This window comes from Coregonus lavaretus, assembly GCF_964263955.1.
Source record: "Coregonus lavaretus genome assembly, chromosome: 8".
Classification (NCBI taxonomy): Eukaryota; Metazoa; Chordata; class Actinopteri; order Salmoniformes; family Salmonidae; genus Coregonus; species Coregonus lavaretus.
The window spans coordinates 50,160,011-50,174,442 of NC_139995.1; the positions used below are offsets into that span (position 1 = coordinate 50,160,011).

The 14,432-nt window shown below is 42.4% G+C and overlaps 1 protein-coding gene across 1 annotated transcript in view; it reads left to right on the forward strand.

Moving 5' to 3' along the window:
- LOC311133216 (carbohydrate sulfotransferase 11-like) overlaps positions 1-12,257 on the forward strand; it is a 33,135-nt gene extending 20,878 nt beyond the window's left edge. Inside the window, exons 2-3 of the mRNA XM_084166703.1 lie at positions 3,962-4,044; positions 10,592-12,257. Coding sequence (XP_084022829.1) covers positions 3,962-4,044; positions 10,592-11,437 — 929 coding nt within the window. The 3' untranslated portion in view covers positions 11,438-12,257. The remainder of the gene's footprint in view (positions 1-3,961; positions 4,045-10,591) is intronic.
- Positions 12,258-14,432: the final 2,175 nt, after the last annotated feature.

Genomic DNA, 14,432 nt, shown 5'->3' on the forward strand with positions numbered 1-14,432 from the left:
ATGCCATTCATTATGTAGGGTTTTGAAGTCATGCTTGATGGTACCGAAATGCAGACCATGATCTCAGCCATGCCCTGTCTGGCTGCACCTACCCCTCCCCTGCCTAGAGGGACCATATCTGGGACTCTTTGTCTCTTCCCAGCTAGCACATAACGTTCTGAGAACCATATGTTTCTTAGAGCTTGGTGAGAGCGTGGTTGTCCTGTGGTTATTTTGCATATAACCTTCCCACAACTTTCTGGGAACGGTGCAGGATAGTTGCTTGGCTTTGGAACATTCTCAGCACATTTAAGAGACTTGACAAAATAACTTTATTTCTTGGTATTTCATTACTTCAACAGAATGCTTCCTAAAAGTTCAAACATGGTTACATTTCGTTTCAATTTTGGTAATGTTCTAGGAACGTTCTCCAACTGGTTTCAATCAATTTCAATCAATTTTATTTTATATAGCCCTTCTTACATCAGCTAATATCTCGAAGTGCTGTACAGAAACCCAGCCTAAAACCCCAAACAGCTAGTAATGCAGGTGTAGAAGCACGGTGGCTAGGAAAAACTCCCTAGAAAGGCCAAAACCTAGGAAGAAACCTAGAGAGGAACCAGGCTATGAGGGGTGGCCAGTCCTCTTCTGGCTGTGCCGGGTGGAGATTATAACAGAACCATGCCAAGATGTTCAAAAAATGTTCATAAGTGACAAGCATGGTCAAATAATAATCAGGAATAAATCTCAGTTGGCTTTTCATAGCCGATCATTAAGATTTGGAAACAGCAGGTCTGGGACAGGTAGGGGTTCCATAACCGCAGGCAGAACAGTTGAAACTGGAATAGCAGCAAGGCCAGGCGGACTGGGGACAGCAAGGAGTCACCACGGCCGGTAGTCCCGACGTATGGTCCTAGGGCTCAGGTCTCTCAGTTGGCTTTTCATAGCCGATCATTAAGAGTTGAAAACAGCAGGTCTGGGACAGGTAGGGGTTTCGTAACCGCAGGCAGAACAGTTGAAACTGGAATAGCAGCAAGGCCAGGCGGACTGGGGACAGCAAGGTGTCATCATGCCCGGTAGTCCTGACGTATGGTCCTAGGGCTCAGGTTCTCAGAGAGAAAGAGAGAACGAGAGAATTAGAGAGAGCATACTTAAATTCACACAGGACACTGGATAAGACAGGAGAAGTACTCCAGGTATAACCAACTAACCCCAGCCCCCCGACACATAAACTACTGCAGCATAAATACTGGAGGCTGAGACAGGAGCGGTCCGGAGACACTGTGGCCCCATCCGAAGAAACCCCCGGACAGGGCCAAACAGGAAGGATATAACCCCACCCACTCTGCCAAAGCACAGCCCCCGCACCACTAGAGGGATATCCTCAACCACCAACTTACAATCCTGAGACAAGGCCGAGTATAGCCCACAGAGGTCTCCACCACAGCACAAACCAAGGGGGGGCGCCAACCCAGACAGGAAGATCACGTCAGTAACTCAACCCACTCAAGTGACGCACCCCTCCTAGGGATGGCATGAAAGAGCACCAGCAAGCCAGTGACTCAGCCCCTGTAACAGGGTTAGAGGCAGAGAATCCCAGTGGAGAGAGGGGAACCGGCCTGGCAGAGACAGCAAGGGCTGTTCGTTGCTCCAGAGCCTTTCCGTTCACCTTCACACTCCTGGGCCAGACTACACTCAATCATATGACCTACTGAAGAGATAAGTCTTCAGTAAAGACTTAAAGGTTGAGACCGAGTCTGCGTCTCTCACATGGGTAGGCAGACTGTTCCATAAAAATTGAGATCTATAGGAGAAAGCCCTGCCTCCCGCTGTTTGCTTAGAAATTCTAGGGACAATTAGGAGGCCTGCGTCTTGTGACCGTAGCGTACGTATTGGTATGTACGGCAGGACCAACTCGGAAAGATAGGTAGGAGCAAGCCCATGTAACGCTTTATAGGTTAACAGTAAAACCTTGAAATCAGCCCTTGCCTTAACAGGAAGCCAGTGTAGGGAAGCTAGCACTGGAGTAATATGATCAAATTTCTTGACATTGGGAATGTTCTCAAATAGTTCAGAGAACGTTAAGAAACAACTTTCTTCTGTGGGAATTTCAGTACTTCAGCATAACACTTCCTACAGGTTTCCTCATGGTTCTATTTAAAGTCATGTTCTCAAATTGTTTAGAGAACGTTAAGAAAATGTTCCATTAAAAACCACAAGAAAACTTTAGTTACATTCAGAGAACCTTCAAAGAATGGTATTTAAAAACATATACATTCCATTCTCAGCATCATCAAAACTCTATATCCTCTATCTTGTGTGTTCAGATGTGTTGGCTGCGCCCACTAATTGGCCACACCTGCTCTTAATGACTGCTTGTTTCCTTTGGGGTCTGTTTGAATAGACTAGAAGGAACAGCTTTGTATGTGATAAAAATAAATAAATAAAAATAAAGATAAACTGCTAGCTCTGTCCTGGTGGCGCAGTGGACCAATTCCATGGATAATAAACAGAATATTATTGGTTCAAATCTCACAGATGCTGTGTGACAAAAAAAGAAACGCGTTTGCATGATTAATGCCTAAGGAAATTAATTTCCATGTGTCCTATATCTGTGCTTGGAATAAATAATAATAATAATAATAATAATAATATGCCATTTAGCAGACGCTTTTATCCAAAGCGACTTACAGTCATGTGTGCATACATTTGTATTTAAAAAAGTTTACCCAAAGTAAGCTAGCAGTGTTATTACAAGTCTTATTGAAACATTCAGTGAAAGTTAGGTTATTTTGAGTTTTTGGAATATCTTATCATTTTCATTCTCAGAACGTTATTAAAACCTCCCAGGAAAACTTTAATGGAACCAGAGTATAACGTTCTCAGAACCTCCCTGCAACATAAAAACAAACGTTCCCAGAACAGGTGAAATTTTCACTTCTGTTCTCAGAACGTTTAAAAAACATTATGTTTTACTGGTCAGGAAACGTATGGCTTCGTTCCCAGAACCAATGGGAAACCAAAAACTTCCACAACTTCCAAGGAACCAAATGAGCAACAGCATATGAAACGACAACAACAACAACAGTCTAAATACCACGTCATGTTTCTTAAAGGAACTCTAAAGTCGTCACATAGGTTTCCTACCTCTGCTTATTCTCCATCTGCCCTCTTGGTTTTCTCTCATTGCTATGCCTCAGTACCCATGTGGTTTCGGGATTTTCCCCTTTTTCCCCCTCCTCAGCTACTTCCATAAAGGAATGCTGTTTTCTGCAGTGTTGCTGTGTTGTATGTTTAGCGGAGCGCTACAGTAAGAGGTACAGTAATAGTCTGAATGGATGCACAGTCCTTTTTGAGGCCTGGTTTCTTCTCTTTCTCTTCTGTGTGTTTTTTTTATGACAACCTGTAGTGTTGTATAAGATGTCGTTTTGGGTGTGCACCTGTGTGTTGGTGTTTAACGACCCTCAGGTGTGTACCAGTGTGTACAGTGTATAATAAATAACCCATTGGCGAGTTTCTCCTCTGGTTTCCCTGAGATTCTCAATGGTACTTGTCTTGTGACTTCTTTGTTATTAGGCTGTATGAAAGTGTCTGGTTGTTGTTGCATTCATACCTTTACATTTAACATGGTTAATGATTATCCCCCTTAGGAAGTTGTACATTTTTAGTAACACACAAACTAAACGATGGCACTGATGTAAAGTAAATTTTGCCCTAGTTTCAACTAGGCTGGGACAGAGCGGTTAATTTAGCTCATTTATCAAGCATTGGGCTCAACATAAAATTCACATGACATTTGCATTTAGATTAGATAATCAGTAATAACCTGCCATACCTTATGGGTTGCTACAATGGCATTCCATGGACTGTGTATACCAAATCAGAATGCAGCAGAGATATGGACTCCGATGGTCTTGAGTGTGTACTGTAGTTCATCTGCCTGTGGTGACCTTGACGTGTGTACCCATCTGTGTTTTCTCAGCCTCAGCACAGGGTAGTGGAAGGAGCAGTGGCCAGGGGAAGTCAGGGAGGAGTCCACTCCAGACACTCTATGACAGTGACCAGGTAAGTCCTGCCCACTACCAGGTAGGATTCACGTTGATGACCACTGAACTTGTTTTGGTCATGTTTTATGAGTTAGAATAGGTGATTTGTGAAAATAAAATTATTGGTAAGTTATTCAGTCTTTACTGCTTACTTGCTGAAAGTTTCTTATCAGGGTTTCCCCTATATTAATTTAGCTGTCGCCACTCCAAAAAATTATAAATGTTTTATGTTATATATAAATAAGTAATTTTCGGGATGGTAAAACAATTTCAGTGTAAACTTAAACGACTAAAACCAGATATAAAGTATGTACAAAAGATAATGGAGCAATATATTTTTTTATAAGATCATCTTTGAGAACTAACAATCACCAAAATAAAAATTAAACAGTCGTGGAGAATCAAAAATGGCATGGGGCTCCAGTTGATTTTGTTATGTTTGAGTCACTCAGATAGCATAAGAACATGGCATAAGCCATGACAAAATATGTAGAATTGCAAGAAATTTGCTTTAAAACTGCAATTATTTCTCTCAGCCCCATGACAAAATGTGTATAATTGCATGAAATTAGCTTTAAAACAGCAAAATGCTGTCTCTGCGGCCGAGAAGGGCCTCTACATTTTTTGGTCGTGGATCGCACCATTGTCCACACCCATTACCACGCCCCCCCCCCCCCTTATGCTAACTGTGCCACTGCTTCTGAAAAAAGTCCTAGGGGAAACACTGCTTATAATGTGATGGTGTTAACAACTTGAAATAAGAGTTGTCTTGTCGGCTTTCCTCAACCAATATTACATTTTTCAAGCAACTGCAGTATGATGATTAACATCTTTGGCATAAGTCTATCTGAATTTTGGCAGTGTAAGCCCCTAATAAAATAACTTTCCAATCCATGTTTTTTTTTTATTAATCCCACATTGCTACTACAAATGTTCCTCAAGCTCCAAGGGTTTGGTGTCTCACAATCTGTACTAATTTCAAGCCTTTCAAACTGTTACTAGTGACTGTCAGTGATTGACACAGGTGTGACCCTTGACCTTTCTGATGTTTTTGTTTACCATCTAGTTAGGGTTGGAAAATTCCAGTAACTTTTCCAAAATGCCCAGGTTTTCCAGAAATCCTGGTTGGATAATTCCTGGAATCAGGAGGGAATAAGCAGGAAATCCGGCAATTCTCCAACCAGGGTATCTGGAAAACATTGGAATTTTGGAAAGTTTCCGGGATTTTGCAAGCCTATGTCTATTACAGCTCTTTGAAGTTACTCATCAAACAAAAGCCCTGACTTGACGATTCCAGACTGCAGTCAGACATTTGTTAGCGAAATGAAATTATTTTGGACAGGCACTTGATTGAAAAATATATTTTAAAGCGACATGCATTCGCAAATTTATTTTTGCCTGCCTACTAAGGTGTGGGGTGGGCATAAAACTGTCTCATAAAAAATTGTAATTTGGCCAGGATTTGTCTCTATCTCCCGACTCTCTTTCCCACCGTTGTGTCAAGTTAGCTGGATGTCCTTTGGGTGGTGGACCATTGTTGATACACACAGTAAACTGTTGAGCATGAACCCAGCAGCGTTGCAGTTCTTGACACACTCAAACCGGTGTGCCTGGCACATACTACCATACCCCATTCAAAGGCACTTAAATCGTTTGTCTTGCCAATTCACCCTCTGAATGGCACACATACACAATCCATGTCTCAATTATCTCAAGGCTTAAAAATCCTTCTTTAACCTGTCTCCTCCCCTTCATCTATACAGATTACAGTGGATTTAACAAGTGACATCAATAAGGGATAATAGCTTTCACCTGGATTCACCTGGTCAGTCTATGTCATGGAAAAAGCAGGTGTTCTTAATGTTTTGTACACTCAGTGTATGTAGCCTATAGAGTTGTATAGGCTACTTAAGTGTCCCATGTCATTCAACTTCTAAACAAACGTGTACAGTCAGTGTGTCATTACGACGGATTGAAATTCTGGTGTCAACTGAGGCAGAAGGATAAGTCCTGGCCCACAAACTCTCTACAATTATACAGTATGACATTACCTAGGGGCTGTTCCAAAACTAAGACTTGGAGAGAGCGTGAGAGAAATGAGCTTGGTTAGTAGAGTTCTATAGGAGTTAGCTGTTGCCAATTATATCTCAGAGGGAGGGGAGTCCGAGGCCCATGCCAAAGGACTGAAGAACTCCTAAAGACATTATTTACTTTTAATCGCTTGCGGTTTTCTTTTTGTTATTTTGCACTTAGCTCGTCCCAAGTGGAACCCTGTGGTGGTGCGATACTCTGAGGAAAAGTGTTTGAATTTATGAAGACAGCAAGCAAAACTGGAAGAACATCATAACCAATTTGTTATTAATTTTACTTCTCTGTATATGCATACAGAATATTTTGTTGGGAACACTGAACGGTGTAATTAATTCATACAATACGTTTAACCTAAGCAAAGGTTTTACAATGCATGTAGAGTTGACCTTGCATTCTTAAGTTACCCCTAGGTTTACAAGGAACCCATTTAATCTACTTGAGGTAAATCGTAGCCGACAGGGACGACTCCAGATAAGAGTATGTGCCATCAAAATACATTTTGCTCCACAAATTAAGATCAAGATTTTTATGGAAGATCGTCTTTACACTATCCGTGATAATGAATGACATTGACAAGTTACCTTGTGCCTTACTGATGACAAAGATAAAGTAATAGCTTTACTTGAGGTTTTACTTTAACTTCTGCCCTGACAAAATTGTTTGATATAAAGATGTAACTACCTAGCTACAGTGGCTTGCGAAAGTATTCACCCCCCTTGGTATTTTTCCTATTTTGTTGCCTTACAACCTGGAATTAAAATATATTTTTGGGGGGTTTGTATCATTTTGATTTACACAACATGCCTACCACTTTGAAGATGCAAAATATGTTTTATTGTGAACAAACAAGAAATAAGACAAAAAAACAGAACTTGAGCGTGCATAACTATTCACCCCCCCCAAAATCAATACTTTGTAGAGCCACCTTTTGCAGCAATTACAGCTGCAAGTCTCTTGGGGTATGTCTCTATAAGCTTGGCACATCTAGCCTCTGGGATTTTTGCCCATTCTTCAAGGCAAAACTGCTCCATCTCCTTCAAGTTGGATGGGTTCCGCTGGTGTACAGCAATCTTTAAGTCATACCACAGATTCTCAATTGGATTGAGGTCTGGGCTTTGACTAAGCCATTCCAAGCCATTTCAATGTTTCCCCTTAAACCACTCAAGTGTTGCTTTAGCAGTATGCTTAGGGTCATTGTCCTGCTGGAAGGTGAACCTCCGTCCCGTTTCCCAGTCCCTGCCGATGAAAAACATCCCCACAGCATGATGCTGTTCTCGGGGTGATGAGAGGTGTTGGGTTTGCGCCAGACATAGCGTTTTCCTTGATGGCAAAAAAGCTCAATTTTAGTCTCATCTGACCAGAGTACCTTCTTCCATATGTTTGGGGAGTCTCCCACATGCCTTTTGGCGAATACCAAACGTGTTTGCTTATTCTTTTCTTTAAACAATGGCTTTTTTTCTGGCCACTCTTCCGTAAAGCCCAGCTCTGTGGAGTGTACGGCTTAAAGTGGTCCTATGAACAGATACTCCAATCTCCGCTGTGGAGCTTTGCAGCTCCTTCAGGGTTATCTTTGGTCTCTTTGTTGCCTCTCTGATTAATGCCCTCCTTGCCTGGTCTGTGAGTTTTGGTGGGCGGCCCTCTCTTGGCAGGTTTGTTGTGGTGCCATATTCTTTCCATTTTTTAATAATGGATTTAATGGTGCTCCGTGGGATGTTCAAAGTTTCTGATATTTTTTAATAACCCAACCGTGATCTGTACATCTCCACAACTTTGTCCCTGACCTGTTTGGAGAGCTCCTTGGTCTTCATGGAGCCACTTGCTTGGTGGTGCCCCTTGCTTAGTGGTGTTGCAGACTCTGGGGCCTTTCAGAACAGGTGTGTATATATACTAAGATCATGTGACAGATCATGTGACACTTAGATTGCACACAGGTGGACTTATTTAACTAATTATGTGACTTCTGAAGGTAATTGGTTGCACCAGATCTTATTTAGGGGCTTCATAGCAAAGGGGGTGAATACATATGCACGCATCACCTTTCCGTTATTTATTTTTTATAATTATTTGAAGCAAGTTATTTTTTTCATTCTACTTCACCAATTTGGATTATTTTGTGTATGTCCATTACATGAAATCCAAATAAAAATCAATTTAAATTACAGGTTGTAATGCAACAAAATAGGAAAAACGCCAAGGGGGATGAATACTTTTGCAAGGCACTGTACACAATGAGTGAAGGCTCAGTTAGCATCGGTGTTGCCTGCTCCAGTGTGTCCTTGATCTTTCAGTGTCAACAGTGTCTTCTCAAAACAGGACAGAGGACCAAACATGACACCAGACATTGAGGCAAACTGAGAGCCTCTACATTTGGCTGAGTAAATGGAAGGAGTAAATACAGGAAAGAGTAAATACAGGTTTTGTACAGGAAGGAAGCCAAGTTGAACTGATTGACCTGTAGTGTTAGTACAGCAGTTTGTGGATGGGAGAGATTGAATGGGATTAGGACATCCAGCTGCAGTGTGTGCATTTGTGTGTGTGTGTTTGTGTGTGTGTGCGTGTTACAAGAGGGAGAGAAATAGGTCAATAAAACTCAACTATGAAGTTTGACAAACAATAAGATAATTTAGAGAAGCTGTTATTTAGTGTAATTGAGGACGAACATACTCTTGTCTTGGTTGCAGACTCCGTAATGCACAGATTTTCACCTTTATTTTCTACCTCTCCTCATACTCTCTCAATTTTCTTCAAAGACGTCAGCTGTTCGTATCAATGGATTAAAGCTAAAATAAATACATCTATGCTTTTTTTATTGAGTGCTCCAACTCCTTTCTACCTCAAATGAGTCATTTTGGAAATGTTTCTTGCTAAGCCCTTCACATGATTTTTGTCATTGTTGTTGAGCACCCCTCCTTTCCTATGAAGTGACATTGGAATGCGAGGAGCGTTTCAGGAGGTCCAAGCCTGACTTTAGAAGGGTGTTTTCTTTTCTTTTCTCATAGTCGGCTTAGACAAAGGCCCCCGTCCAGAAACAATCCCCAGGCTCTACAAGGCAGGTAGATGGGAATAACCAATATGTTCCTCCTAGGTAGCCTGTCTGAGGGAAGGGTGGAGCTACAACCATTTTGTTTCTCTCAGCTAGCCTATCTGAGGGTAAGGTGGAGCTACAACCATTTTGTTTCTCTCAGCTAGCCTATCTGAGGGTAAGGTGGAGCTACAACCATTTTGTTTCTCTCAGCTAGCCTATCTGAGGGTAAGGTGGAGCTACAACCATTTTGTTTCTCTCAGCTAGCCTATCTGAGGGTAAGGTGTAGCTACAACCATTTTGTTTCTCTCAGCTAGCCTATCTGAGGGTAAGGTGGAGCTACAACCATTTTGTTTCTCTCAGCTAGCCTATCTGAGGGTAAGGTGGAGCTACAACCGGTCACACTTTATTTGGATAGTCCATCTTTAGATGCTCTACTCTCATACTATCAACAAACTATCTGTTGATAAGCAACTGCTTGCTAAGGTTAGGGTTAGGTTTAGAATAAGGGTTAAGTTTAGGGTTAGGATAAGGTTGGGGTTAGTGTTAGGGTTAGTAGATTGTTCGTTGAAATGTTACTAATAGTCTGTATGAAATGTTACTAATGCCAAGTGTGCAAAGCTGTCATCAAGGCAAAGGGTGGCTATTTGAAGAATCTCAAATATAAAATATATTTGTTTTACACTTTTTTGGTTACTACATGATTCCATATGTGTTATTTCATAGTTTTGATGTCTTCACTATTATTCTACAACGTAGAAAACAGTAAAAAGAGAAAGAGAAAGAAAAACCCTTAATAAGTAGGTGTTCTAAAACGTATGACCGGTAGTGTACATGAAGTGCCCTAGGGATTAGTTCTGGAGCCAACATCCTTTAGTTCTGGAGCCAACATCCTTTAGTTCTGGAGCCAACATCCTTTAGTTCTGGAGCCAACACCATTTAGTTCTGGAGCCAACACCATTTAGTTCTGGAGCCAACATCCTTTAGTTCTGGAGCCAACACCATTTAGTTCTGGCGCCAAACTCCTTTAGTTCTGGAGCCAACACCATTTAGTTCTGGCGCCAAACTCCTTTAGTTCTGGAGCCGACACCATTTAGTTCTGGCGCCAAACTCCTTTAGTTCTGGAGCCAAAACCCTTTAGTCCTGGAGCCAAAACCCTGCATAGATTGTTCAGCCCTTGTGCTCAGCCTCCTGACATGACATATTTTTGATATTCTCCAGACCAGTTTCTTGTCTCCTATCTGCAATCTAATGAGTACAATGTTGAAACTTGTTCATGTGTTAACATGTTAAAATATGGCAATGTGTTCAGTGACATGGATATAAAATGTATTCCCGAGCATTAACCACTTGCCATCTCATTTCCTACTCTCCTCAAGCTCAATGAACTGTTCAACCACGCTGAGTCATCTACCATTAGTGTCAGTGTCTGGAATCCTCTCCTCTTTTACAGCTGGAGCAGTCGACGGTGCAGGTGATCCACCAGGGCCGGCGGGAGCTGCTGGAGGACGCCTGCCACTTGTACACGCGCAAGCGCCGCGTGCTCATCCCCGAGGACCTCAAGCACGTCATCGTGGATGACCAGCATGGCCTGCTCTACTGCTATGTGCCCAAGGTGGCCTGCACCAACTGGAAGCGAGTCCTCATGGTCCTGACAGGCGCCGCTGGCCCCCACCGCGACCCCCTCGCCATCCCCGCCAATGAGGCCCACGTGCCGGGCAACCTGCGCACCCTCTCTGAGTACTCCACCTCTCAGATCAACCATCGGCTGCGCTCCTACCTGAAGTTCGTGTTTGTGCGCGAGCCCTTTGAGCGGCTCGTTTCGGCTTACCGCAACAAGTTCACGCGCAGCTACAACACAGCCTTCCACAAGCGCTACGGCACCAAGATCATCCGCCGGCACCGGCCTGACCCGCAGGCCGAGGCGCTGGAGCGGGGAGACGATGTCTCCTTCGAGGAGTTTGTGTACTACCTGGTGGACCCGGGCACGCAGCGCGAGGAGCCGTTCAACGAACACTGGGAGCGCGTGCACTCTCTGTGCCACCCCTGCCTCATCCACTACGACGTGGTGGGCAAGTACGAAACGCTGGAGCAGGACTCCCGCTACGTGCTGCAGCTGGCAGGTGTGGAGGGCCAGGTGACTTTCCCCGCCTCGGCCAAGAACACCAGGACTACGGGAGACATGGCCGCTCAGTTCTTCCACAACATCAGCCCCTTCTATCAGAAGAAGTTGTACAACCTCTACCACATGGACTTCCTGCTATTCAACTACTCCACACCGGAGTACCTGAAGTTTTAATGAAGTTACGCTTCGTAGGAGGAGCCTTAGTTTGAACCATCTGTCATAAGCACGACGTAGTGTAGTTGTAAGCCTGACATCGTGCCCGGCCGCTTGAAGCAGTCAAATCTCATACAGCTGATGTCAGCTGTCCTGACTGCTTTTAACAGCTGTTGCTTATAACAACATTACGTATAACCTATGACAGAGGGTTCAAAATAAGTGGTACAGACACTTTTAACATGGGTCTCGGGACTCTTCAAAGCACAGTAATGCTTGTTACTGAGAGGACTAACCTGGTGAAATGTAAGGAACTAACTAAAGATATCTTTCATATCAAAGGTAAGAGTGGCTTTAAGATGAGACAACGGGGAATGGACACTTAAGATGAAGATGTTGCCTAAACTAGGCAAAATACTTTGTACTGTAACAATGAGCCAATGGAGATTAAACTGTTGCCTCTGTATGTGTAAAATGCACCTATAGTGCACATGAACTCAAAATGACCAAACTCTGACACCAGCAACAAACTTTGGTTACCATTCTTTTATTGTGTTTTTATTTTTGTCACCACCAGTGTTCCATTCTACAGCCAGACTAAGAGGAATGCAAGCTGTCTGAAGTAATAGGGGCGCTGAAAGTCTCTATTTGTGCCTTATGACTTAAAACTGTATGACATCCTTTGGAAATGTGACTGACATCAGTGTCTTCCTTATACAGTAGAGAGTTGACTCTCATTGGACGATTTATTTATTGTGATATTTGTGTCCCAATGTCAACAAACTGCAGATAGACCTTAGGAATAACTACCATAAACTCAAATAAACACATTTAAGCAGTTTTTGTGTGTCTGTGTCTGGAATGCTGGCGTAGCAGTCAACACAAAGGGTAAGAATCCAGCTGTGCAATACGTTGAATTTATGAAATATTGAGGTCAAATCATGCGGTTTTATAGGTCCTGTGAACGACGGTATGAGAAAAGAGCACTTTCACTGCACTCAAAACAGAGTTGTGTCCAATTTTATATGCAAGATTAACTATCATGGTAGGCAATAGTATTATCAGTCTTGATGTCAATACTTTTCACATTATGCTAGTACCAACAGTGACCCTCATGGAGGCTTGGAGCCCTGTCTGATAAAGTGTACCTAAGACAAGGCCCCAATATGGGGCTTAAAGGGATAGTTCAGTGACATTACATTTGTTGTCAGTGGCTAGTTTAACAAAACCAAAAGTATGGAATGCAGTCAGTCACTCCTTGTCCATAAACCGCTTTCAAGGTAAAGAAACAAATATCGTAATATGTAATTTTGTCAAACTATCCCTTTAAGCAAAGGTCTAGCCATTTGTCACAGGCTTCACTCAATCTGGATACCTGTCATGTTCTCTGACAAGGTCAACACGGCACTTCTACAGTATGTGCTCCACAGCTGAGACACGAACCTTGACCCCGACACGGTTCTATCCCTACAGCGCCAGCATCGCTTTATGAAATCTGTGTGGATGAAGCTGACGTTTTACCGTGTGTGTGTGCAAAACAACTGTTGGGGTGTTCAGCACAAGTATTTATGTCCCACATTCTGTAGCAGAAGGTATTTATGTCCCCCGTAGCAGCATAGGTATTTATGCCCCCTCCTTCCTCCCTCCCTAGCAGAAGTGGAATGGAAGGTGATTTTTAGATCAGTGATTCTGCGCCGCGCCCCACTTAGAGCTGAGATTGTCTAGTAGTTATTTCCCATCATGCACTGTGTGCCGTGGTGTTGAAATGCAGGGTTGCCACGTGTGTTTGAATGTTGCTGGTGGTGAGGTCACATTTTATTGATCTGTTTTGTAAAATCACATGACATGCATTGATTGTACTGTAAGATATGTGGGGTCATAAAAGACCGGCATTGTATGTGAATGGTTTTATTCCAACAATGGAACACATTCATACAAATCGGGTTACTAAAACCACTTGCTCTCTAGGTATAATCTGACTATTGTAAACACAGTAGCATACATATTAAGTCATGTGTCCTGTACAATTGAAAATATGATTCTAACAATTGACATCTTTGGTGTAAGTTATGTTTGTGTAATTGCAGAGCAGCAAAGATGATTTGCCTGTTTTTAAAAGTGTATATTAATTGACTTAAAAGGCCCCATTTATTTGAAGAGATAAGCATAACACTTTATGCACAAACAAAATTACAACAAAATGTGGGCAACAGTGGTACACTATGTGTTAGATACATTGATACAAACATTCACTTTCAAAGTAATTCACTGCAGCAGACTAATTGTCGATTTAAGCAACATTGCTGATGTCATTACTTGACTAATAATAAGAAAACAAATACAGCACACGACTCCTGTAGTTTGTACAGTAATGGTTTGAAGGCACAAATTAAAATAGCAGTGGTCGATCATTGAAATTGTGACACTGGATTAACCCCATTTCATCTATTGGTTTATAGTGTGTATATCCCGTGAGTGCAGTAGTACATTTGTGACTAAACTCACAAGTGAAACCATTTTTGAGCATGAGGATAAATGTATAGACAGTCAACAAACAAACAAGCGCAGATAATACTATTGCTTCAGTACAGTGCATTTGCCATTTTACCATTAAAGCATTTACAGACATCAGAGGACTTCAACAGGTACTGGAGCTTCTATGTGGTTCTTGAAAGCCTGTTGAGCTACAGTATACAGGTAGTCCCTTAGCAGCATTCATTTATTAAGCCCTGTTTATACCTGGTTCTAACATGCAGCCTTTTCCCTGATGTTGTCCACATTCTGATTGTGGCCAAATTGTGATCAGATCTTATAAGTGTAAACGGAGAAAATGAGGATGAAGGATGCATGTTAACTGCAGATATAAACAGGGCTTCTGTGGAGCCTAGAGACGGTATGTGAAGTGAAGGTTGGTGGTTGTCGGAAGGCCTGTGAAACTACAGTGTGTACGCCACGTTGTTGAATGTTAACTTCAGTCGCACTAGACATGGTGCGCCGGTATAGATGGACACTGAAA